Raw genomic sequence first — 27,177 nt, forward strand, 5'->3', positions numbered from 1 at the left:
CTTGAAGTGACATCGCAGGGATATACCCGCGACGTTCAAACAATGCCCATATCCTGGTCTCCTAGATGTCACATGGATATCAATGGGATATTCAGGCTGATCCCACCAGGGATATCCTATTGTCCAAGAAGGACATCCTGCAGACGTTTGTCAGGACATCTGTTGTTTGTTGGGATACAGATCGAACTTCAGAAATTTTAAAGCGTCTTGTATGTCGTAAAGGCTGTTTTCTTATGTGGCAAGATACTGTTGTAAGGGTTGTTGATAATGACCAGACCAGGCGGCTTTTGACAGAAACCATCTGAATCCGCTCCGTGTGGGAACTGCGTCAGTAAGCAATAGCTGACCTACTATCCCCTCCGCCTTAACCTTGTTGCAGACTCTCTAGAGGTTCTTTCGTCATGTATTCAAGTCACCAGCTCACTTCGTTCTTAAGTCGTTCTTTCAGTATACCAAGGGACCTCATTCAAGGAACAGGACATGCACATACTCTCGTCACATCTTCTCCTGTACTGGTTTCTTGTATGTGCATAATCATACCTATACGGAGAGGACGAGATAAGGGCATCTCGTCCACATGGTGGAAAGTAACTATTCTGAGGTTGCAACACAGGCGTGTCACATCACACATGAGTGTGATGTGATATGAGTGCGAGCTCTCATTTGCCTTTTGGCTTTCATGACTTTGCTTTTTTGCACCGTCGTTTATAATGTGAATTGAAACATTTAATGCGATGGGAGGCTCACACAGTAGCTATACAGCATAGGAGAGTAGACCTCCCGAATAGGCTGGACTCGAAAGCAGCTCTTCCTCGACGTGGCCTTCCGTTTATTGCCCCTGGGTCATTATTAGAAAAATTCAAACCAACCCATTGATCGAGTACCGCGAAGTGGTGCTCGACCATTCTCAATTGCATTTCCTTCTCTGTGTAATTAAGAGTATCTTACAGGATATGGCTCAAACGGGTTCCGGAACAGCAGTCACCACAAATTCTTATATCGTTATGCTCACTTATTTTTCAATATATGTTTGTCAAGTCCCGGTGAAACTCATAACTTTTCCTACTCTGCCAAGACCGTCATGTTTACCAAAAAAGAAAAGAAAAGCAAAATTCGGTGCTGTCAGGTGCTTCATTACATCATGTCGATCCGCTGGCAATGAAAGTCCCCACTCATTACCATTTAAATAATGTTGTTCTTGGGAAAACTAACCAGGCAACCAGGCAACCATGTGGAACACTTTGTTGCGAGAGATACCCACAGGAACGAATGTAACGTTATGAAGAGGTTCATATTGCTTTTCAAGCGGTTTCTGACCCTTCGTCGCGATATTTTGCAGGTCACATCTATAGAAATGCCAATGGCCTCGTTTTCGGTAAGGTCAGTAACTTCCTACTGCACTTACCTTTTCCGCCACGCTCCTGATAACACCATTGAGCATCTTGAAAAAATAAAGTAAGAGCTACGTTAGTGCGCGCGACCAAGTTTGAAAGAGGTTGTCTCCCGAGTGATTTCTAAAGCATAGTCTAATACCCTAGTCAGACGGCAAACCTAAGTTCTTTAGCGGAAAGGCCGTTACTTCACCTGTAGTCCAATCATCATTTAGAATGACATCGTTCTCTGCCCTGATTTGTTGAAAATGAGAGAACGCCTTTTGCTCCAGCAGCCCACATGAACATATTCATGCTTATCTTCCCCCTTGCGCGTCTTTGGCGATATCATTTCGGTCCGAATCGAATTTCGCGATTATTTCTGACGTGAAAGAACCATATCTGTGTTGAGGAATATCACTGGTTCCGGATTTCAGAGGGCGACGCGCACCGCAGGCTGGCTGTGTCTGTGTAGTAGGTGTGTAGTGTCGTAGGGTGCGTCTGTGCCGTCCCTAACTGTGGTCTGCTTGGGCCATTTCACATTGTTTACCGGTGAGACTCATGCTATTGTTGCATTCTACGTACAGAGTGTTTTCGTTGAAGCGTTACAAATTTTCTAATAAAAAACGTTGAGAGTAGCACAGGCACATCGTTTTTGCACGTAAGTGCATAGCGAATTTCAGAAATGGATGTCTCAACGTATCAGTGGGGGGCAGTATCGCTGATACGTGTATCTTCGATACAATCTTTCGATACATTTTGTGTATCGGTATTAGGTATCGCGTGCCAAAAATGAGAGTATCGGAGTATCGGTATGGAAAATACATTTTTAGGGTATCGTGTATTTTAACGATACTCGATACTAAAAAAAGACGCAAATATTGAGGCTGTTTTGAGACTTAGGGTCGGCGGGTCTCGCTCAGGCGGTAGTACAAGCCAGGCCGCAGTGGCGTAGACATGTCGACCATACATTCGTTCGAAGCTTACGTCCGCGCGCGCGCTCCATCGTCAAGGTCGCCCGGAGAGGAGGCCCTGGGCCCTGCCCTGTGACGCGCTCGTGGGCGCGCGCGGCTTGTAGTTGGTTCCAGAAGAATCTCTTCCGTCTCTTTCTACGGCGGGCGCGCCGAAAACGCATTACACAGGACCAACCTCACGGCTTCTGGAACTGCGCTGCCCGATGTCCCCCTCCTCAGTGCGCAAGAGCACGTCCACTTGACTTGAAATGTGGATTCCGCGTCTGCCATGCGGAAAGAATAACCGCCGGCTTAGCTTGAGCACTGTAACCCGTTCTACAGCTCACAATTCACAACGGCCAACTAAGAAAATCAAGTCAGAGGCAAAGTCAGAGGCTACCGGGTAAGTACTGCAGTACCAAACGATAAAAGCAGCAAAAAAAAAAGTTTCAGGTTTATTCGTATGTATAGTCAAGTGCTCACAGACCGGTACGCACGAAGAACATTGTCTTAAAGAATTGTTTTTTGCTAGGCTGCTTATTGATGCGATCGTTTCAACGTACCCACGGCTTCAGTCTAAAGTTCTAACAAGACTAGCTGATTAGACAGTGCAGCCTCATTAAATCCGTGCGGTCGGATACGTTCAAGCCCTGTCAGAAAAAGTGCGCTATAAAAATACACTAAAGGCTCTAGAAAAAACGAATAAATGTTCTTACTTCCCTAATCATATTACCAGCTTTATTATATTGTTATTTCAGTGATGTAAACTTCGCGAATCATAACACCAGCTTGATTATATTGTGATTTCAGTAATATAAACTTCGCTAATCATAACACCAGCTGTATTATATTCGGGATTTCAGTTATGTATCGAAGTAACGACGATACAGTACCGAGTATCTGTATCGAAAATCAATTTCGGTTCTGTATCTTGTATCGGTATCCGAAATACAATTTTTGAGGGTATCGAGTATCGGCATCGAAGATACTTTTTGAAGTATCTTGCCCAGCCCTGCAACGTACGTGCTGATTTCAGGATGTCGAAAAATATAGTAGCTTCCAGCGTGGATTTTCTTCCATTCTGCTGCCTCATTTTCGCCCAGAATTACTGAGCTAAATGAATTGTAGTAATTGTTTATCTAGTAGTTACACTCTGTTCCAGAGGATGTCCACCTCGCCGTACAACTGAAATGCAGGAACAACATTTATGCTCCTCTCATAGCTTTTGTTTAAAAAATATGTTGCGAATTAAGAAACCCGTATACAGGGTCTCCCAGAAAGCGTGCTCATAAATTATATTGAGGAGACTACGCCACCTAGAATCACGAGGTCAACGACATTTGTTCTTAAAGTATTCTTGCCAGCGCCCGATGTGAATATAATCTAACTTAATTATACGTCAGTTCTTACGAACTGGGCTCGGAAATTTGCTAAGGTCGCTTTCTTACCCCATCGATATGAAGCGCGTGCCGAATTTACCCAAGTTCACGGTAATTGGCACGGATATTGAGGAATAGCCGAACATACTTGCGTTACGGAGCGCCCTATAGCCTAGCGTTCGACAACTGTTAGGGCGCCCTCGCTCTCAGTCCGACGAAAGGAGTTTGGTAAATCCAGCCAACCAATATAGTGGCGTTCTCAGCCATGTTCGAATCGGCAACCTTACGATCAGGAAACGGGAGTGTTGCCGCCAGTTTGACGCATTCAATATTTTCCGTTTTTTTTTTTCTATAATCAAACTCAAACTCAAACACAAGCCAATTTGACGCATTTCAATTCAAAATCATGTTCCGACGAAGCCGGTATACTGAAGGCTCAGTTCACAGAACCAATATTCTACATGTACCCAATCTAACATGCGTCAAGTTACCACTTAACGTATAATTTATAGCGACGGCGTGATACATGAGGATTTAACACATTTAAAACTATTTACAGTTCGAAGTGACCATATGTCCTGGTGATGATTATGATTGAAACGATGAATTCAGAATCAGGTTCGAAATAGTATACTTCATAGATTTCGCACAAGTTCCCGTCTACGTGGATGCTACGTGTAACCGTATCTTACCTCCAAGCTATAGTTTCCAAAGTCCCTCCAAGTTGGCAAGTCCTGTGTGGGCAAACCAATTCAAAGATGAGGATTCAACGTTATGAATGGCAAGTCAAGACAAATGGCATTGAAAGGGAAAGAAGATCCGCTAGATAAAGAATAAACTTACTGGCAAAACGCAATGGCAACTGAACCTCACTGTTAACAGAGAGCTCCACAATATAACACGCTCCCAGCCAACCATATTCTACCCCATTGCTGGTGGGTGCAATGGAATAATGAGGCACCTCACAGTGAGGACCGAAGTGCTACGGGATCCAATAAGGTTAGAAGTGATTTTAGGGCAGAACGGTGATGGGCTGGATTTGGCCACGGACCAAGCAATCTTGACATAATGAGAGGGCAAGAGTGCAGGTGATTTAGAGACACTGAAAGTGTGGATCTGAGAGCTTCGTAGCTCGGGCAACCGAGAAGGATGTATTTAGAAATACCAACAGAACCATTGCCATTACGATTTGGAGTGCAGGCTATACACATGATTTGGAGAAGATTCGGGATATCTGGAGAACGAGAATACTAGATTACTCGCAAATATTCTCAAATTAGCTTTGTGGCCCCAACAACAACAGGTACATGCGTGACGATGGGATACAGTGTTTCGCCGCAGGAATTGCGATACCCTACCTCAGCGCATCTGGGTTAATATGTGAGCGGGATGGCGATGAAGCTTTGTGGCAATTATGAAAACACTTCTCATGTTCTCACTCACACACACACATAGATGGAATGATGATGTGGTAGTTCATTCATCGCCGTTATGGCGGTACATTGCTCCATTGCGCTTGTGGAAGGGATGAGAAAGTGAGGACGATGGAAAGGGGTCCTATTAGAGTTCGTTCATGTTCTCAATTAGCAACGTTGATTTTGAAAACCCAGATATTAAAACTTGATGCATTGACAAGGAAGAAACGTAATAACATGACTTACCCTGGCCAAGGTGAGAGTTTCACGAAGCTCCCTTGACGGTCTCAGCCTTAGTAGTTGATTGCACAGCGTCTACAGTATTGCACTTTCTGTTAGTAAAAACGCTCCAAGAGCAGGACGTTCAATCAGTTATACCAAAAAGCTCAATCACTTATGTTCCTCTTTCTCAAGCGCTATTCTGGTGTTAAGGTGTGTGGGACAGCGATACCGTTCTCCGAAGTGTTCACCCAAATAGACTCTATACTGATCTACGCATCCGGGCCACGTCCATAATCAAGTTTGTTTGACGCGCTTCTTTGGTTTCAGCAGTCCACCAACATTGGACCAGTCCACCATACTAGGGCTTGGCGGCCATTTCGACGTCTTCTTCATCAGTAACACTTAAGAATCCACGCTTCTGATTGGAGAGCTAGTCCTTCATACCCTTTATGGTTTAGGACATGATGTTAGCCAAATGGAAAGTATGGCACAGTCTTTCAACATGGTGGCATTTTCCCTTCATGGACACCGAGGTTCACTCGTGAACCAACCCGTTTTCTAACTTCCTCACCAGCCAAACACAACACCAGCCAATCACCTAGCACATGTGCTGAGCTTTAAAAAAGCATTTTTCTTTCCGTTCACAGAAGGAAATCGACTGCACCGTACCGCGAATGCGAAAAACGTCATAGTTATCTGCTCCCATGTGAGCGCTCAACGTCGTATCTACGCGTGCACAACCGTGAGGAATGTCCTGCTACACAGCCACAAGATACTATTCCATAACGAACGAGAGGAAAAGACGGTGGCGATGTCATCAGCTGAGTACGAAGTGCACCTCTCATACTTCGTCACCGTGTGAATGCTCAGTATAATACGGGGAGGATCCTCTGCTTCGTGAGCAGTATTTTTGTTTTTTCTTCCACTACAATCTTCCGTAATGAACATCGCGCGTGTGAAAATACGGTCAGAGTCAAATTTTGTAGAGTTCCCGTACGAAGTTCGTCTGGAAAATTAGGTATTTCATACGAGTGGGAAGTGGGGGGGGGGGGGTGCATGAACAGTTTCAGGCATACACCTTGTACAGCAGTTACCCAGCAGTAATCCGATACAGTAGTCGTCTATTCACACGAGCGACATCTCCACGAAATATCCTAGTCGAAGAAAAATAAGAAAAAAAATGCTCAAGAGCAGGAGGTGCCAACGCGTGCCAAGTTGAGCATTCCCACGGCGCCGGAATATCGGGAACGGCGTACGGCAGGAAATATTGTGTCGTCTGCTATGGAATAGCTTGTGGTTGAGCTGCGATATATTCCCCATGATTACGAGAGAAATATGACGTTAAGCACGTGCCAGCGCAAAGCTATGACGTTTTGAGTTGACGAAGGTGGAGCAGGTGCCAGGGGTACTTACGCTCAATTAAAATATTAAAACTCCACTGGCAACTACCACCTTCAAACAGTTAAAATCATAGCTTTCGAAACTCATACGGGTCTCTTAATCGGAAATGAAATACCGTGCCATTCAATCGCGCTATTTGTCAAGCAGGGCATATAGCAATCAGGAAGTGGACGCGGATGTTTGTTTGTGCGTTCCTTATTCTTTTTTATATGCCAGATGTTTCCTTACTTCCCAACGTCCTTCGTTTGCCAGAATGTTAGGGAAGTCCAAGTTTACCGCGTGACCTGTTTTTCGCACGTGTCCGCAAATCTGAGTTTGTCAGTGTCCTTAATAATATGCCAGTGTAGTAGACCGCTACCGGTAGCCGGGTAAGCTACGCTTTGTTCTGGTAGGCATTGTAAGTTAACGGTGACGTTATCAGCAGTCTACTAACACTCCCTCAGCTTACTTACTCCCTCAACACTCAGCTTATTGTTCAGTCTTCTCATACCATACAAATTCTGAAGGGTTTCGTGAAAACAACAAGGAATGTGTAATACCTCTAAAGAGCACGCTTTTCAGAAATATGAGAAGCTTTTGCTTACCCATTTGGCCCATTCACCAAGTTCGTTGCCCTTTGCAGGTTCGCAAGAAAAGAAAACAATGAGAGTCACACGTTACGCTTAGGTTATGTTTCGTATTAATGTGTCTTTGTTAACAAAGGCGCCGGAACGCTGTTCCATTAATCAAATTATGTCTACCTACTTACCGAGAGCCCAGTTGTGTGATATATTATTTTGTCAAAAAGCGTAGAATTATTTCTCAGAAAATTAAAAGTTCAACAAGAGAGATCGCATAATGCTGTACGGGATAGTCTATGCAAAATAACACTTTGTGTTATTGACATTCCAACAAAGGATACCCGCTAGAAGCGGTCTTGAACATTTTCATCACGAAGCCACCAGCTCGCTTGCTTTTCATCTATTTTATCATTAGTAGCAAGGCCGGCGAGAGAAATTACGGGTCTCAGGGGTGACTCTGGACGAGTCTGGCCCCGGTACCCCCCCCCCCCTCATGTCTCCTGGTGCTGGCAACCGTCAGGCCTTGGATAGGGTGGGCCCTCTAGGGCCCTCTCTCCGGTCCTGATTATTAGACTACATTGTTGTAATCATTGTGCCTGGGTTGTTTCATCGCGAAAGGCCATACCGTGCTTTCTTGCCCCTGGTACTTTGGTTGAGTGAACTCGGAGTGAACTCTAAAGTCCTACTTTGCACATTTCCTCTCGCGAAGAGTGTGTTCGTTTATGTGAATGTGGGAGCGACTGGCAACAATGTAAGGGATAATCTGTTGACGGCGAGTGCGCGCCCCCGTGCTTTCTAGCGTTGCTTAGTGCGTTAAAAATGAATTCACACAAACGTTTCTTGAGGCGGAGACGCGAAGCGCTTCCAACCGTTTTTGGAGAACCGCTTCGTGCTGCAACTTTGGCGCGCGGCTCGGCAAACGCGTTTTCCTCCAGCCAATCGGAGCCCTCGCGGACGGGCAGAATGAGGCTTGTGCAGTGACGTCACGTTTAGTCATGTGACTCCGGAAAACATATTGCCGCACCGAAGTTACAGTAGGAGGGCATGTCGTAAGTTTTGTGGTATGCGTGATATTGGAAAAACACATGCTGTTACCTCATTCGGCCCGCAGTAGGACGCATGTGACGCATCCACATGTTTTCCCGAGTCAAGTGGCTCAAAGGCGCTTAAAGGCTGCGCGTGACGTCATGTGCACGAGCCTCATTGGTGGTGGTGGTGGTGATAGGGCTTGCCGTTGTCGGCCTCACGTATGTGGGCAACGTCACGACTCATGCCCTGGGGGAATGTGCGTCCTGGGCCGACTTCTAAGGGAACTGTGCCGACATATGTCTGAAACCGTCTGAGGAAAACCCAGGAAAAACCCCAGACAGCACAGCCGGCACCGGGATTCGAACCCGGGTACCTCCCAGTCTCGACGTGACATGGCCAGCACGCTAACCACTGAGCCACGGGAGCTGGTAGCCTCATTGGTTTTCTTTGGCGCTGGCTGATCTCCCAACACAACAGCAAATCCGCGCGAGGTCCATCTGTCTTTTTTGTGTGTGTCTAAACAACAACTTTATTTTTAAGATGATGAATGTGGAGTCTTTGCCTTGTCCCGCATGAGGATTTTCTTGGAACTGCTGCAAAGAACACCAAACAAACCGCCTTCACTGCGGGATGTGAGTAAGTGTGTCGCAGATCATCTGTGACCCATATTTGGTCCAGGGCGGTACCGGAGTGAAGATTAAATAATTGTTTTCCCCTCGATAACGTGTACTCCGTGACACATCATCGATAAGGTCACTATTTCGTGACGATTTCCACTGTTTTCCACTATGCGGGCCTGGTGTCATTATGCGTTGCATTATGCACGCGAGCTGCAAGCTGGAATCTTTGAGAACAAATGCTGGTTCATGGAGTGTGCGGATATTCAGGAGTAGGCGAATGAAATACTTCGGTTTTCTTATTCGCATCTCACTCCACTGCCCGAAAGAAACAATTTTAAAGCCGCGTTTTCCAATCAGAAACTGAATAGTCATGAACGAGAGTACCCTTTTGGAGATCGGGAATGCCGACGCTGATTAGTACATATGATCACAGCCGAGCGGCTACCAAGGATATGGATTATCTTTTTTTGGTTCTGCTTAAGAGCACTGTAAAGTGAAACACGAATCGTCACGTTTTGAGATACCATCATGCAAAACTTGGATTTGGATTTGGAACACACAAGTCATCAGCTCTCAGTTCTTCATACTTTTTGTACTAATTAGTTTTGAACTCTTTTACACCGCGCTTTCGATCGCGAACACTTGAGAACGCTCGGTATATCGCACATGCAAAACCTCGCATGCAGCCAGATGGCTAGCCTAGTTTCTCACGATCTCAATAGATGACGCGTGAGCCGTCTCAGGGTTACCGCATCATCAAGTTCGAAATTTTTGCATGGCGCAATCTTCGAAATTAGATTGCTAAGGAAATGCCGTCCAAGTTACACGTTCTCAGAAACGCACACAGTTTCTACTAGTCTACCATTTTTTTACAGTCGCTTTATCAGACCCCAATCTTTGACTCGCACATAACAAGCGTTATCGCTAGTTTTAAAGGAGCAGGAGTCCGACAATCACAGTGGGGGCCTCGGTTTTTTTACATCTGGCGATCCGTCGAGGACAGCGAGATCAATTCTTAAACTTTTCGAAGAGAATAATTTATTATTTTATTTATTTATTATATTTCTCGGATGACCATGAACGGCGAAATGGCCTCTCTACACTGCATCCATGATGACACAATGATCGGCCTAGCGTCAACAGCAACTGCTCAATGGAGATGAAATAACTCTATGCGCAAAGGGACCACGGACAACTTTCCAAACGAACGTACGCTTGATTGAAAGCCGCTGACGTGTCTGCCTTTCATCTATCCGGATTCCTCGTTATCCGGAAATCTCGCTAGAAACAGTCAATGCGGGATAAACAAGGGTCGAATGTATTACGAAAATTTGTTGAACGTCTCACCTTATCGCGTTTTCATTTTCTTGCTGAATGCTTATAACCCCGACTTAAACTACAACTCACGTCGATATGTGCTATTCGTTGCTTTATGTGAATATTATGCATTCAGGTGTTAGAAAACCCGGTTGAAAGCTGATCTGTTTGTTATGCGAGGAAGATATTTGTGGTTCGTTATGCTGTCTATATAAATTTACAGCACACTTATAAAGTGTGTAAAGGACGATGACAAGGAAAGACGAAAGACAAATCAGCTTTTGGCATCTCAGGTAAACAACGTGCAAAGAATGCGTACGTCTCTCCTGTGATTTGGATCACCATTGTGTTCTCCTGTATTACTTAAAAGTACTCTCGGGCACTGCAACATCACAAGCAGCACAATGTACTGAAAGTCGAGTGCAATAGGGGTGGACGGTATGTGTCTTATCAATGTTCTTTAGTTTCACGAGTCTGTTCAAGGCCTTCCACCTACCCGTCCACCCCTATTGCACTCGACTTTCAGTACATTGTGCTGCTTGGGATAACAACGAGTGCTTTATCATTTTTATGATGCAGTGACGGAGTGTACTTATGGGACGAACATGCCTCTCCTTCGGCTTGGACTGTTTTGAAATGTTGTATTTATCGCTTGAAACGCGATGGCGCACCTGCAACACCGTGTCGACTGCTGCTACAAAGAAGCCGCCTCTCAGCACGAGGGATGACATCAAGAGAAGTCGTAACCTTTTTGCCGTTTGAAAACCATATCCATCCTGTGAGCTCCAGTTGTACGCGTATCGTGCGAGGCCCCAGGTGGCAGGGATTTTAACGTTCCATCCTTTAGATGCCGGGAGAGTCGCCGTTCATAGCGTCAGTAAGTTTGGGGTCGGTCTGCTAAACGTGCTTGCTTCACGCACGTCGGATACGATCAGGTATAGCTGCCTTTGCATTAGCATTTCTTCCGTTGGAGAACAGTTTGCTAAAACTCTTTAATATAGCTCAAAGTGGAACGCGCAGCTTACCTCTAGAATTGGAATTCCGGATTGTCCAGACATTGTTAGAAGAGCCTGGTTGAGAAAGTCGAGGCATTATAAATAAGAGAAAGAGGGCAGGGAAAAATAGGGCAAAGACCCAGACAGAAAACCATCTCACACGGACGTCCGAAATAGATCCCAATGTTCATATCGGAATACGTCCGTGGGACTCCCCTGGGATATTTATGGAGGGACACCCGTAGCCGTAGGTCTGCGGAGACATAGCAGAAGTCTTGTTGCGTCTGTTTCACGGACTGTCAGAATCAGCTCCGTGATGGGATGCTGTATGGACCATGTATTGCACTGTTCTTTTTCTTTTTGTTTGCTTTTTTCAAACACCCAATTGCCCCTCATGGGAAACAAAGAGGAGCAACAGAAAATAAAACGACCGGCGATGGTGGCAGATATTTTTAAAAAAATGGCGCAAAGACGCTTTAGATTCCACTACAAAGCATATGCTGACATCTAAAAAGAGATAAAGTAACACTCGCAAGATACAGGCTGCATCCCAAACAGCTCCTGCTTACGTCGGTATCTCCTGGTTATGTCCGCAAGGTGGACGTTCGTAGGAAGTTCGAAGCCCGGCCTAGTGGATCTCCGTAGTGTATCTGCTGGAGCAATATCATTATTCTACGGATATCCCTACCTCCGTCAAAGTATATCCGATGGACATCCGTGGGACATAATTTTCTGACTGCGATTACTCCAAAGCTACCGAAAAAAAATTGCTATTCTTTGAATAGCACGCAAAACGCCTCATGTGTGTCCCTTACCGAGGTCACTTCCTCTCCGATTGCAGCCGCTGCCTATACAGGATCAAAACGCGTGCAACAATGGGGTGAGTCATGGCATAAATAAAAGAGAAAATTTCAACGACCTCACCAACTTATATTATTACGAGATGTTTTTAAATGGCTAAATAACTAGAAATATTCATTGACTCATCCTTCACGAAACCGCTCCGAGGTTGCTTCATTACCTTGCGAACCTGAGACACGTGCCCAGTCCAAAGAGATATAACCTGCAAATAAAGTCGCAAACCCAGTCATACTCTGCCGTGTGTAATTACCGAAACTGGACATTGCTTATCGCATTGGTATTACAACGGCCGTTCACCGTCAGTGAAACGAAAATTCTCGAGTTCATCATTTTAAGGCTCGCCAGACATTGGTGCAGAAAGAATGAACCATTCCCGTTCACAACGCGAGATCCCAAGATTGGAAAATAAGCTCGCCTTTTTCACTTCGTTAATGTTAATGAACGGAACCTACTGCACACTACCGATTATGGTGAAGGTTTGCAGAAAGTATATCTCATTATTCTTTGGCATACATCTGGCACCTTTCAAAATGTATATCCCAGTTAAATAAAGAAACGGGTCGCGGGAATGTTAGCATTAACACGTTGAAATCAATACCGTAATGCACGCAAATATGTGGCCGTGGAGTAACCGCGATTAGTCGACGACAACGCTGCATGTATATTTTTGAGTCTCCAAGTAGTTGAAAGTGTCTCGGAAAATATATGCGTACCAAGGCGTTTGTCTCCACCTTCACAGCCTCTGCGTTGACGAACTGCAAATAGAACGATTCATTCTCTGAATTGCATTATTGCACAGTGTGATCATTGAAATTCAATTACAAGCAACGGAATTACGACTGAGCTATGCTGAGAGGATGTAGACTTGCACAACCGATTCTCGCCTCTATAACTTCGATGTCGAGCGGGAAAGGTGTGAGTGATTAAGGCTACCGTATTTTCACGCGTATTGGCCGCACCGCAGATAAGCCGCAGGACTCGTTTTTAGATACATTTTGAAAATGTTTTTGCAGATAAGCCGCGGGTAATACGACGCGACTGCTTTGTGCGCTAAACCAGTGATGCACAAACAAAATCAATAGAGACGCTCAACGCTCGTCGACGCCGTACTCCCTGCCAGCTACCCTATTCCCGTACTGGTCCGCGACGTCGACGACTTTTAGTTTGAAGCCGCTGTCGTATGTGTGCCTCCGCGTTGGAGCCATGCCTCACCTCTTAACTGCCGTGCCCGTGTCCACGAATGCTGGTGCTCTGGTCAAATGAGAACTGACGCTTAGCTGACCACGTTTCATCCCGATGTCAGGTGTATTGAACCCTTCCAGTGGGTCTGCCGACAAAGGAGACCGTAGGGAAGGCCATAAAGCCTGTGGTCCACATTCCGGTGTCGGCATAATGTATAACAAAGGAGGTCAGTTCTAGTGTTCTACTAAGATCGGATTGTGCCCTTGTTGTGTGTTTTTCGTGGATTGACGAGTTAGTGGTGTTCCAGGAGACATTAACCACTGTCACCCCTTTTGTTAAAGATGCGTGGGGGAATGTATTCGGAAGGTCAGTCCACTCGAATGTGGACCCGCCCCTGTTCGGTATTGTTCGTGCACTGGCAGGGCGGTCCTGCTCCTAAAAACATGAGGCACTGCCGGCCCTTTCGTTTAATCCGGGGTATGGGGAAAATACCGGCGAAAAATAGCCATCGGATAAGTCGCACCCAGGGATAAGCCACAGAGCGTCCGCGGAAAAAAAATCACGCATAAGCCGCGGCTAATACGCGTGATAATACGGTACATATCTTGTACAGTGTATAGAGGTCAACACTTCCTTTATCTCCCCATGAGCGAAAGTTGATGTGTCAAATGCACGCGACAGTGAGAGAACGAACAAGGAAAATATCATTTTGCAAAAAAAAGAAGCCTATGAAACCATTATATATCTTTTTGTCCCTCACTCCCGCTTACGGCCAGCACGTGCAGTAAGTAAGTGAGCATTGCTGCAATGTCCTGCAGTATTTACTGCAGATGCTGTAAGTTAGCCCCGTGACTGGTGAAGACAAGGGTAAGCTGTTCACATCACCACCTAAGTTACCTTTGTTAGTTCTGCGAGGGCTGCAACGTACTCGAACAAAGCCTGTAAAAGAACCAGTTTTATTTCCGCTTAAGTGGCAACAATGAAGATGGAGTATTTGTCTTTCTTTCTGTCCCGTACCAAAAGTTCGACAGTGAACAACACATTGGACTTAACCGTAGAGAAACATCGTCTGCTCTTCTCCTGTATCATGTGAACGAATTAAGATTACATTATTGGTTAATCTATTCAAATCCGTACTGAAGAAAGCATGCCGTTACGCGAGCACGCGCGTGCACTCCATATGACAAGTGCAGGGTCGGATGACTGTCAACAAAGCTGTTCTTATGCTCGTTGGTGCAATCTGTTTAGTTTGAAATGCGCCAAGTACGAGAAGGACTGGGCATGTAAGAATAACACACGAAAGATGCACGGTGGTGATGTATGTACATTTGCGGCGAAGAGCCGAAAGACACTGGCCTTCGTTCATAAGTAGTGGAAGCTTGCGCAGTCTTTCACGTTATTCTCTCTATCCCATCCTTCTCTTAAGTAGCGCAGTTCAAACTAAAAAGGAAAAAAAAAGAAAAAGGAGCGAAAGAAAAACGTAGCAAGTGGCTGTCACTTGTCCTCGCACTTTTTCGTGGTACAGCAATTCCAATGGCAGCGAAATGATTATCAAAATCGTATCGAACATTGAGGAAAGTTTTATGCACTTTGGGATAAAGTGATATAGAAAACATCATCATGGAAGGCGAGTGTCGTAGATTGTTCTCCTTCGTTGGAGGGCCAAGCAAAGGAGAGCAAGTGATTCCTAAAACCCCGGCAGTTGCCGAACAAATTATTTACATATTCTATCGCAGGCGGAAAAAAAATTATTATTGGCGCAGGTGGTGCCAGTTGGCATTAAGAACGTTGTAACTTTCCGTTATGTAGGATAGAATGCTACCACAATCATTCTGCCGCATCTGGCCCTAACCCATAATGCAGAGGCGGCACCGCATTTTCAAACTCGTGTGTGAATCAGCCTTTAGAACAGCGTGAAAAAGATGTGTTCCTCTGGCCAATAAAAAAAAAATGTTCATTAAGGGTTTGAATTGGGGATAGAATTACATCTCCCCTGTCATCATTAGTGGGACGTGTTGAAATGTTTAGGTTCGTCCTTCCTGTTCTCTGTTGGTGCTATTCGGATCGAGTTGTATCCTGAGACACGCAGCGCCCTCGAACATGTTAGCGAGCAATACACACATGTATGGGACACGCTAGATTCTGCGACCTTGAGAACATGAACCAGCATCTAGATGTAAGCCATTGTAAATCTGAGCAATAATTACCGCTTCGGAGTCATCTTCCGCCGGGTATTTCTGGGGTTCGATCTGTAGAGGGTAATAGTTAAAAGGTAAAGGTAGCATGAAACAATGAACCCACAGAAAAGCGTACAAGCACTCCATTGCCGACGTTAAGTCAAATTGCGATTGGCATCATACCGCCGAATTGGTATTTTAGATTCAAAACCCACGACCAGCTCCGTCGTGGGCCTGCACGAAGGAAAGAGAGGAGGAGCCCTACTGCTCCGAGAAGTGAAGCCGAGATTCGCGGCCACTCCAGTGACATCACCGCTCGCTTTCCTGTTTCGGTTACATATATCTCTATGGGAGCCCGCAACGCATATACAGGCCGAAAATGGGCCAGGGGCTAAAGAAAAAACGGATGCTCTACACGAATGGAACCAACTATACGTGCTTGGCAGTTGTGTGGTCTATCAAAAATTATGTTTTTCATCGCCCCTTGTCAATTAATTAGCGGAATTAATTTTCTAACTTTTTAATGATCGGTTTTAGATCTTAGATGTCAATGAGGAAGTGTAGTACATGTCGAAAAAGACACAACTGAAGTGGTTCGAGGTCGCTAATGTTTGTGGTTTCGTTTTTTTTTTTTTTTTTTCGGTTTTAAAAGTTGGTTTCAGATGCTGGGCGGATCGCAGATCGCTGCACACAATCGCGCGACGATTCCAGCGCTCTCCGGCGTACATTGTCCTTGAGATTAGCGCTTGGAGACCATCATTGGGCCACGTCACACAAGAGGAAGATATTCCACCTGTTTCACGGCACATCTATCAGAGTGCACTGGAATTGTCGGCCGCGGGCGCCGAATTATGGGGAGCGCTCTGTGGTGCGCGCGGCATCAGAAACCAATTTTTAAACACGGGAAAAAACGAAACCACAAGCTATAGCAACCTCGAACCACTTCAGTTGAGTCTTTTTCGATACAATACTATATACTATATATACTACAACGATATACTACAACTACTCATACTACAACTTCCTCACTGACATCTCAGAGCTTAAACCGATAATTAAAAAGTTAGAAAATTAATTACCGCTAATTAGTTGACAAGGGGCGATGAAAAAAAAATTGGATAGACCACACAACTGGCCAAGCGAGTACAGTTGGTTCCATTTGAGTAGAGCTCTCCGTTTTCTTGAAAAGAGGGCAGAAGGACTCACCACAACATGCTTGAAGAGGGATGTTCCCTCGCATGCGTTAACCTAGGCGAGAAATAAAATGATGATGTTCCCTGCAGCAGTCGGTAGAGTATCTCTGTCATCTGGAAATACCCCACCCCTAGCTATTTCTATCTCAACGCCGGTATCTGCAGGCGGGTAGCTAATTCTGTGTTAGGTGCCAATATCCCTTCGCCGCATTAATGAGCATAGGATTGATATAGTGTAAGAAATGGTGGACGTTGTTCGGGAAGGGTTTGGTATACACCCTAATTCCGACACCCGTTGCGTACCTCTTGTGTACCCCTCGACAGCAGCGGGATCGATGAGGTACACAACCGGTCTGTCGACAGAGAGTGACAGGGAGAGGGGGATAGGAAAATTCGGTCGCAAAACTCGCGCACCGCTCGAAAATTGTGCAGCTTCTATATTTGTACTGGAACATAGAAAAACGCTGGAGTTTCAGTTCCACAGCGGACTCGGCTCCTCGGGGTTGGGCTCTACAACATTGCAAATAGCACTTGCAACATTGCAATTGCTATTTTCACCACTAACTATGAAGATTAATTATGAACGTTTATTAATTGCTACAGTAATTACTGATAAACCTCTGGTAATCACACTGATACCTTTGAGCAGACTGTAACAGGAATAGATATATTCAAACACCCTTGGAAAATAAAATAAATCGCTAATTAATGAAAATTCTAGAAAATTACGTGACGGACTGTGTATATCCCGAAGTAGATTTTAGATTGCTTCGAAAAGGTGGTTTATTGTTTTATTAATGCTTCAATATCCTATATCATTGAAAGTTCCGTCTGTTTCTTGCGCATGCGACAGCAAGCTCGGTGCCACGCATCGCTGCGGAGCGGTCATCGCCATCGATATCACCCGAAGGTTGTTGGAACGTATGTTGCAACAGGTGTAGAGCACTAGAAAAACAAGTTTCAGAGTACCGCCAGCCTTTTCCCTTGCCGCCGCGATGGATATTGGCCGAATCCACCCACGTGACCGTAATGCACCATATCCCTTCCAATTCCATCCCTTTATCCCTTCATTTGGATATCTCTTGTACCTGTTATGCTGCTGTTGCTCACTGGCACTGTTAATTAAAACACTGCATCTGTGTTTTTAAATCAAATTATTGTATAAATGAGATTATATTATCGCTACCTAGGAAAACTTTTTCGCTTTGTCATTTTCCAGGTCCGTATATCTGTACGCACAGTAGTTTCTGTACCGTCTAGGACTGTCTGGCACAAGTAGTCTTCCGCGAGTCTACATAAAATTGAATTTGTCGCACAGCGTTAACGCAGCGGGACATATTGGAGTGGAAGGGAAATGGTGGCGTTGCCTCGTTACGTGAGGTGAAGTCAAGTCAAGCGAAGCGATCGGCGGTACTCTGAAACTTGGTTTTCTAGTGTTATAAACAGGCGTGCATCGGTGCTCGCCTGGTGGTCGCCCATGAAATATGTAGGGGGTAAGGGGTAAGCTTATCGTGTGCTTGTTGGTCGTCTCTGGGCTTTCCCGAGGTGCTGATGAGGCTTTAGTTATATTCATACCAGGACTGTTGTGCTGTATTTCCTCTCGAGCAGCCGCTCCAGTTTGCGCCCTGTCTGATAAGCGTGTACAAGAGTAATGACATCTCATACGAGATGATGGCTGGGCTATACCGGTGCAGCTGGCTATACCGGTGAAGTTACGGCTGTTCCGTTTATGACCTTAAGTTTGCTGTCTGTCTAGAATAACGAACTGTCTAGTTCGTGTTGCCTCTCCTAATTTCAATCTCGACTTTGCCGACATCGCTGTGTGAAGCGCAAATCTGGTTAAACCAACATATTGTTCCCGTGATGACTTTACTCATCTACACTTTTAACAATGAACTTCACCACATACCACGCTCCTGGCAGACCATCATCAGGGGTGACATCGTTTTCTTCCCTGATTTGTTTGAAAAGGGAGGCGTGCGCCTTTTTGTGACCCCTATGCGAAAATATTAATTGTTACAAAAATGCGTAGGCCCCACGCTTTCCACAAATCCAGCGTGATAAAGATATCACTCCGTACAATGGCTGGCCTTCAGCCTGTACGTGGTGAAGCTTTGTGTTTAAGAGTGCAAAGATTGCTCATTTGTGCTTGAACAGTCCATTTCAGACCCTTTCTCTCCTGTGCCTCAGAAACTTGTGAAACAGAACCAACCTCCGCGTGCGCCAAAACAATCACACGTGGGTATAGCATAAAGGACCAAACCGGTCTTGGAGTAAGGTCGACATATGCTTGCGGTGTTCCCACTGATCCCCAATCCCGTCGTTCCCATTCAGAACTATCTATTGAACACGGAGATGACTTGGTCCAGCGCAAGCCCAAGGTCATCCGCGCCACAGTGCATGCGCATGAGCAGCTGTGAAAAAAAATCTACTGGATAATAAATGTCCCGTGATTAATCGTAGGTCATCAGAAGAACGTGAGCGGACAGCAGCGAGTCATAATGGCTGTCCGTTGTCCGATGTCTTCTGACATTGAAGCTTGTGTGCCTGTGTAAAACGCTTCTTGACAGTGTGCGTGGAATGTTTTGTATGTATGATGGTGCCAACACTGTATACCACTTTCAAGGTACGTATTCTCAGAATAAAATAGTTTCTTGTGTAGAGCCTAATTTCACACATACACTAGCGCGGCACAACAGTGTTAAATTTTACCGAAACTTGACAACATTCTCTCTGATTAGCAATGTCGCTATATGCGCCACGACAACGAAGGGAATAAGCTTTCGTGGAAACATTGCGCTACAGGATTATAGCAGGCTACACCGTTTCGTCTCCAAATTGTTGGCACCATGCTTTGTAATAATAGTTTCTTGCTTTTACGTGCTCGACTTCATACAAAAAAAGTCATCCATTTATTAAATTTATTCCTTTCGAACTTTTTTTTCTTAATCTAAGTCCTAGGCGTGTAGCGACACTCTTTCCCCCAAGCATCGAATGGTAGCACCAACAACGTTACACTAATAGGATATATTTCACATACCTTGGGTTCGTTGATGACATCCTGCAGGGTCACCTGTGTGTGGCGGGAACGCAAGCTGCATCTAAGCCATCTACTTATTTATTAATGCACGATGTAGAACAAAAACCTTGAAGGCCAGAATGATCGCAAATTCCACTGGTCAATCGCAAGCGAGTACCTGAGTCCGCTACGGAGCAACAAAATCAGGCACGCATACCGACCAGGGAATGCACCAGAAAAGCAATGGCGCTTCAACCAAGATCCTGCATTTTTTAATCAGAACTTCACCGCACAGCGCGCTCTTTGCCAACCACCATCCCCAGTGACAGTGCCCCCTGATTGGAAGGCGTACGCCTTTTTGTGACACTGATGCGGTTATCCTAATTGTCAAAGGGTGGTGGTCCTTGTCGTAGCCGGCCACGCTCACTCGGGCAAAGTCACGGAAGGGGGCCTGCGTCTTGGGCCAACTTCTCAGGGAACGTCTGAGGAAAACTGCGCATTCCCCGTGCTTTCCACTAATCAGGAGTGATAGCTGTATATTTTTGCGCAATGGTTCGCCTACACCGCGCTATGTGGTGAAGTTCTCCTATAAGAGTGTTCCTGCACTCGGCACCGTATTTGTGGACCCTACTTCATACAGAACGCACCGGAGAAAGGCGTTGCTGATTGGTCCGGTTAGAGGGGATGAACTGATCGGAGCGGACAGCGCGGTAAACGGGCAAGCGTGGCGCGGGCAGGTGCACCACTCAGTATTGACACGCCACCAACCAACCCGACGGGAGCGGTCGTTTATCGTTTAGATATTCGTAACTCCACAAGGAAAGCCAGAAGGACAACGAGTATTCCACGCCAAGGGAGTTCCAGTATTTTTTCCAGGTTTTAACTCAAGTCAGGGCAGATAACGATATCATTCCAGATGATGGTTCGCTAGGAACGCGCTATGTGGTGAAGTTCATTTTTAAGAGTGCAACGTGCCAGTCCGAAAAGCCCCCCACGCTCATTTTGAGTTGAAATACGAAGTTCATTTGAATTCTGGCGCCAGGGGCGACACGTACATGCAAATGGTCCGTTTAGGTTCTGAAGGACATGCTGTTTTAACGCACCGCACATCCGCTGTACTCCCCGGATCTTGCCCGACCGAGAGCAAGGTCTTTTTTTCGAAGCTTTATGGAGCTTCAAGAACGACGTGCCAAGGGCACTAAACAGGTTAATATACCGAACTGTAATATAGAATTATGACACTTCCTTGACGGACCGAGAACATTTCAGCATCCCCTGGTATGGTATGTGACGATCGAGTACAGGACAGCCGGCTGGCTTTTAATTGTGTTCTGCTCTCTAAATATATAGATATTCATTGCGTCAGCAGGAAGCCTATCGGATAAAGTATGAACTTCTTTCTTGTCTTCTTAAATATACCACGTTGCTCATCGGTACGCTTTCTGCACAGCAGTGCCAAAATGAAAGTGCCAATTGTAAATGTACTACGATATACAGCCTGCCTCTACCGTCTGGAAAGTTTCGACGCACTTTCTTATCGTTGATATTTACATGTGCGACACTGTTGACGTCAAATACCCTCCACCCCCCACCCCCCGTGTGCAAGAAGGAACCAAGCTACGCAACAATAACATCTTTCGCCTTTACCAACATGACTGTCGTCATCCGCCATTCACTGATAACGACGGACCGCACGACAAGGTCCTCGATCGGAGTAAAACTGTGTCGCTCATTTCCACTTCCTGTCGGCTGAGCCAAGAGTTTCGAAAACGGAAATTTCACTGGGCATGCTTCGCTTAGCGACTGAATGTGAAATACTTGTAGAGATATTGAAAAAAAAAAAAAAAAAAAACACGTGTTTTTGATTGGAATAGTGTGTTACGGCTATGGGCTTCCGAATTCAAGAAGGAAAATGCTGCCTTTGGTTGGCAGTTTCTCGAGATTAATTATGCAACTTAGCTTAATTAATACGTATCATGAACGCAAACGGCCTCAATGTGTGGCCAAAGTCCGTGTGAATGTATTTTAAGTGGTTCCATAATTTTCTGAAGTAAAACACACTTTTAGGAATTCAGTAGCTTTCTCTCGTGCAGCACCCTGTATTACAACGTTACAAAGCATATCTTACGTTTCATTTTATCATACTGATCTGATAAAATGTGATTGTTGGTGAGCTGGTAGTGCAAACGTGATGATCAACGTAGAGCACCCATTTTAGTATGAGGGTGTCACAAATTCTGCAGTATGATTTACCTCCAAAAACAGTTGCAGATCCTTCATGGGCCCACGGGACTGGTTAGCGTTCTGAAAGTAAATTCACAATGTTAACCAGGCTAATGACAATATTATACAGGGTGGTCCACCAACCATGATAGAAATTCATAGTAAAAAACGTAGGCCCCGGAGAGATATGCGGTCAAGGGATTTTTTTCTGCCAATAACTTTAGCCACATATTGGTAACATTTTTATTTCATTTCAATTGACGGAAAGTTAAGTTCTTGAATTGAACTCCGAAATTTCCCAAGGCAACCTAACGTTTTCTTTGCGGAAATGGGTTCCCCATGGTCATCTTTCTCAGAATAGCACATAATCCCACTCGTAATGCAATGGCAATTGCCGAAATAAATTCGCCGAAAATCCGTGGAAATGAGCCCTTGGCTCCGCCTCTTTTTTGACGGCTCGTAGTGTGAGCGCAAAGCTGCGAAGAAAGAAGGTTACATTGACACGCCACACGAGGGGAGAAAGGGTTACTAGCCGTCGTGCGACCTCATTTTTGATAAGATAGCTCTGATTCCCGCACTCACCGCGCGTGTTTGTTCCGTGGATAAGGCTTGTAAACCTTTCCCCCCTCGTGTGGCGTGTCAATGTAACCTGCTTTCTTTGCAGCTTTGCGCTCAAACTACGACCCGTCAAAAAAGAGGCGGAGCCGAGGGCTCATTTCCAGGGATTTTCGGCGAATTTATTTCGGCAATTGCCATTGCATTACGAGTGGGATTATGTGCTATAAAATGACCACGGGGAACCCATTTCCGCAAAGAAAACGTTAGGTTGCCTTGGGAAATTTCGGAGTTCAATTCAAGAAATTAACTTTCCGTCAATTGAAATGAAATAAAAATGTTACCAATATGTGGTAAAAGTTATTGGCAGAAAAAAATCCCTTGACCGCATGTATCTCCGGGGCCCACGTTTTTTACTATGAATTTCTATCATGGTTGGTGGACCACCCTGTATATTGAATCATGCATTACCCAAGGTTCCGTACACCATAAGACAAGAAGCGGAGTAATTGCAGCTTCTAGTCCCTTAGAGTGCAATTAGTCCCAATTTTAGTCCATTAACCCCGGCATTTACTCCGCAGGAGCGCGAATTGTCACTGAACTTGGCAAATGGCCTTCCGAATGAAACAGTCTACGTGAATATGTGCTCTTGGTCAACTAATTTGATGGCATATGGCTGCATAACTCAGCCGACTTATCAATTTTCCACCCACCCAGAGTAAGAAACAGCGCTTCTTTCTTCGCAAAACGTATGTCGCAAGATTTTATATGACTGGATATATCATGGTTGACCTTTTGATTTAGAGTATTTTCATGCATGGACACGAGCTATGTACCTGGGACTCTTAGAACAGATTGTGAAACGCAGCCTCCACTCTGTGACAGTCCCGAAAGGGACTATTTTGGTGTCAATGCATTTAGTCCCCAAAATGAGTAAAGTTGCTCCACTTGTGCTTAGAGTGTACTAGGCTCCCTGTTATTCTTGATATGAAGTAATGGCCCACCCAGGCAGCACAAACCCTCGGGAAAAGAATGGGAACGCAATGGGAGCTCCGGCTCCTGAACGGGCAATAGTGCCCGACTGGTTCCCAGCGGTGTGGGAACTGAGGAGGTAGAACATAAGAGAAGATAAGGTAGTCCCCCGACCGTGCCCTGATCATTTCCCGCTCTGGTCTCCTTTTGGTCATGTAAACAATAATATAGGATCGCTCCCCGGTGCTGCTCTGATCATTTCCCGGTCTGGACTGACCTTGGTCATGTGACCAAAATATAGGATCGCTCCCCGATGCTGATCTGATCACTTCACGATAATCAGTCACATGACCGGGGTGCAGCAACGGATTTCTCTTTCCAGACAGTCAGGCGCCGAGTGATGCAATCACGTAACCGACAGTTTCGAATCTGGCCAATGATGTTCCTCGATCATCCAGCCGTGTTTGCACTGTCGGAGTCCCCGTCGCTCTCGCTGCGAGAAACGAATGTATCCGGCCGTGCTCCCGAAACTTTTGAGGAATTCCAACATTTTTAAGCGATTCATCGAGTGGTAAGTGCTATATCTATTTGTGGTATTCCTCGCATTGATAAATGTTACTCATAGATGCTTTTCAACATGAGTGACAGCGTTCTAGAAGGCTTCTCTCGAAACTTAGCATCGCATAGTTTCGATTTCAGTGATCCATTGTGGTTTATGCGTTGCTTTTAGGATAATGGACTCCGTTTTGGTGAAAATATGGTTCAGTAAAGTGTGGAATCGTATGTATTGTGTATTTGACATCAAACGAAATGTACCTATTTCTCAGGATGACTGCGTGCTGCAGCTGTGCTTTTCATCTCCTGCGTGCGTACAAAACTGGAATGCTGGAGGACTTCAGCTCAAGGTTGGTTTTTGGAGTCAGTCTAAATAAAAGAAAAGAAAAAAAGGAACCTCCGAAGCGAATAAATTATTCCGCTTCAATCCGTTTGCGCAATGTGATCGACGCATGATATGTCAATTTCTTTGAAACTGTGAGTGGATGAAAGCTATCCTGATCTTTCATTCAGAATGTCATGCTGGACCACTACCAGAGCGTGCTTAAAGGAATCAATGCCTTGATGAAGGTATCACCGAAGTGCCCACCACCAGCTCTCTGCCTCAGAGCCAGTGATGATGGTCAAGATTTTTCTAGCGGATCTTGTCATGTCATGCTGAAAACTGTAAGTTTGGCTATTTGGTCTGTATTCAATGACGTGTGCATCATGTGGTGTGGTGTACTTTTCTCAGTGTAACCCTGACCTCGAGCTATCTTCCACTTTCAGAATCTACCCCGCACTTCGGTTACAACACTATGACCTATCGCGCTGTGATGATTGCTTGAAAGGAATACAGTCTGGTATGCTGTGTTGTTTTTCTTTTAAAAGAACTTCAGGTATCCGTAATAACAGGCCTTCCTAGCAAGAAAGCCATAAGAAAAGGCATCTTCTTGATACATTAATATTTCTCCTAAAGACAAGGGTACGAGTCACACTACATGTGCCATACTGCACTCTCAGAAAAAAGGGTGGACCTTTTAGGAGGTAATAGCTGTCGCATATGTTGTGCCTAAAAGGTTGCAAAGTTCTACCTGCTACCTCACTCTCTGCCACGAATAATAGGGTTACCGCTTCTGATTCGGTGAGAGAGGGGGGCGTGCACCTTTTTGTTGTAATTTGGATGGATGATAATTTTTTTTACCAGCTTTTTACACCCCTTATCATGTTGGCTTAGGAGGTAACTAAGGAAGTTACCACCTTCTCACGCCTTTTTCCTTAGATTGTGGTTCCCAAATTGTCTCTATGTTGTCCTCGTATTAGCAAAGGTGCGCGAATATTTCTTCAATTTTCTTAAAAGAAGGTATAGAAAGATCATGCCACATGTAGTACGGATTCTCAAGTTGTTCACGTGTTCCATGTTGTTGGGCGTAACTCGTTACCAGTAACTCGATACCGTAACTAGGCTACTCTGCTTAGCTATTTTCAGTAACTTTTTGCATAGCTCTTTGCTTTTGGGCTCCAGTAACTTCTTGAAGAGCTCGTTCCTTTCCCTTTTTCTTTTGTTTCGGGGGGTGGGGGGTTAAGTTCGTCAAAGTAACTTGAAGAATGTTCAACGTTCCTTTTGTTCAATCCTGGTCTACAAACATCGCAGGCTGAGTCCTCCCCCCATGACTTGAGATGAAAGATGGCACGTGCATGGCGCGACTAACTCCGGTTACACGGTGTTGTTACACGGTGAATGTTACAAATTATGTTTTAGCCGAGCATTAGGAAGCTCAGGTATCGCGCATCTTAACGATTAGAAGTGTATTGATAATGATAGAGGGCATTGAGTAGCAGGATTAAAACTTTGCACAGTTCTACGATATGTATGTTGGGGACAACTCGTAGAGCATAAACTTGCTTTGTGCTCCTTTTTCATGTGCCTTATTACGAGATTAAAATCATCAAATCCCTTCCTAAAGAGGCTCGTAAATGTAGGCTTCTTTTGTCGTAGCAGATATTGATATCATTTTTGTATATCAAGACTATTTTGAAACGTCTTGAATCGCCCATTGTGACAGCAAGGTCTGAATTAACCATATAGACAGGTCAAGAGCTGAAAAGTATATATATTGAGTAGCAAATAACTTGAAGGTAACCTGTTACATTTCTAAAGTAGCTTAACTTCACGTCAATTTGCATTACGTTTTATTACGTGTAACTGCATTTGAAATTTAGTTACCGGACGGTTTCACGTCAGTTCAGGCAGGGAGGTCCCATCGACCTCCTGGGTCTTCAGTATTTTTGATATTTATAAGCTTATCGTATATTATGATCAACTTTTTTGCCGAATAGCTTTCGTGCAAAAAAATTGAGAAAATCCGGCCCTGAATTCCGATATTTCAGTTTTGCCGTGTTTGCACGCGTATACCTCCCGAGTGTTAAGAGATACTGTTGTGAATTTTTTTTTATGCTGCTTTATTATGTATACAGGCCAGCTGTCAGAGAGCAAATTTTAGCGCGCAGGTGCAACGCTGTGTGCTATAAAAAATGGCGAACATGCCCTTTCGCGCACTTTTGTCCTGATTTCAACGCCTGATATCTCTGGCTATAGATGTCCCTGATCGCAATACTTGGTATCAGCTCACTCATCTTTTAATGCTCTTTCATCTGATATATCTATCCTGCATATACTTCCTAGCGGCATGTGCTTAAATAGGCAAATGTTTAGGCATATTTCGAAATAAACGTGGATTTTGCGCGTGTATTTCTCAAAAAGGTCCCACTTAATTTCGTATATATTTTCCCAGGATATGGCCCGATGTTAGGCCTTTCACCTAACGCAAAAACTTCTTCTCCAAAGGCGTATACTACTGATTAGCGCGTTAAAACGCGGCCCCACTGCGTACGAACGTGTCGGAGATATCGACAGCCAGAGCAAGAAGCGTCGAAGTTTGAACAAAAGTGCGCGACATAGCATGTTCGCCGCTTTTTATACGATACAGTGCTCCACGTGTGCGCCTAAATTTGCGCTCGGAGTGCTGGCAGGTAGGTATACTAAAGCACAAAAAAAATGCACTACGATATCTTGTAGGACTCAGGATGTATACACGTGGAAACACGGCAAAATTGCAACAATCGAATTCAGGGCTGGATTTCTCGATTTTTTGCACGGAAAGTATTCGAATGATTAATTCTACCAATGTTGATCATCA

General features: G+C 44.9%; 1 protein-coding gene and 1 long non-coding RNA gene across 3 annotated transcripts in view; one reads left to right on the forward strand and one right to left on the reverse strand.

The window, feature by feature from the left end:
• The window catches only part of LOC135400171 (uncharacterized), a 66,955-nt gene that overhangs the window by 18,816 nt on the left and 20,962 nt on the right, over positions 1-27,177 (reverse strand). Inside the window, exons 5-17 of one of the 2 annotated variants that reach the window (XM_064631908.1) lie at positions 21,947-21,997; positions 19,715-19,747; positions 16,688-16,729; positions 15,512-15,553; positions 14,202-14,243; positions 12,836-12,877; positions 12,283-12,324; positions 12,077-12,109; positions 11,292-11,336; positions 7,325-7,354; positions 5,364-5,432; positions 4,395-4,436; positions 1,406-1,441 (exon numbers count right to left, since the gene is read on the reverse strand). In XM_064631908.1, coding sequence (XP_064487978.1) covers positions 1,406-1,441; positions 4,395-4,436; positions 5,364-5,432; positions 7,325-7,354; positions 11,292-11,336; positions 12,077-12,109; positions 12,283-12,324; positions 12,836-12,877; positions 14,202-14,243; positions 15,512-15,553; positions 16,688-16,729; positions 19,715-19,747; positions 21,947-21,997 — 549 coding nt within the window. The remainder of the gene's footprint in view (positions 1-1,405; positions 1,442-4,394; positions 4,437-5,363; positions 5,433-7,324; positions 7,355-11,291; positions 11,337-12,076; positions 12,110-12,282; positions 12,325-12,835; positions 12,878-14,201; positions 14,244-15,511; positions 15,554-16,687; positions 16,730-19,714; positions 19,748-21,946; positions 21,998-27,177) is intronic. The other variant, XM_064631910.1, reaches the window with a different exon arrangement.
• On the forward strand, positions 23,833-25,302 carry LOC135399475 (uncharacterized). Its single transcript, XR_010424292.1, has 4 exons — positions 23,833-24,014; positions 24,271-24,348; positions 24,512-24,664; positions 24,767-25,302. It is a non-coding gene; the product is annotated as an uncharacterized LOC135399475 (long non-coding RNA).

This window comes from Ornithodoros turicata, chromosome 7, assembly GCF_037126465.1.
Source record: "Ornithodoros turicata isolate Travis chromosome 7, ASM3712646v1, whole genome shotgun sequence".
NCBI classification, from domain to species: domain Eukaryota; kingdom Metazoa; phylum Arthropoda; class Arachnida; order Ixodida; family Argasidae; genus Ornithodoros; species Ornithodoros turicata.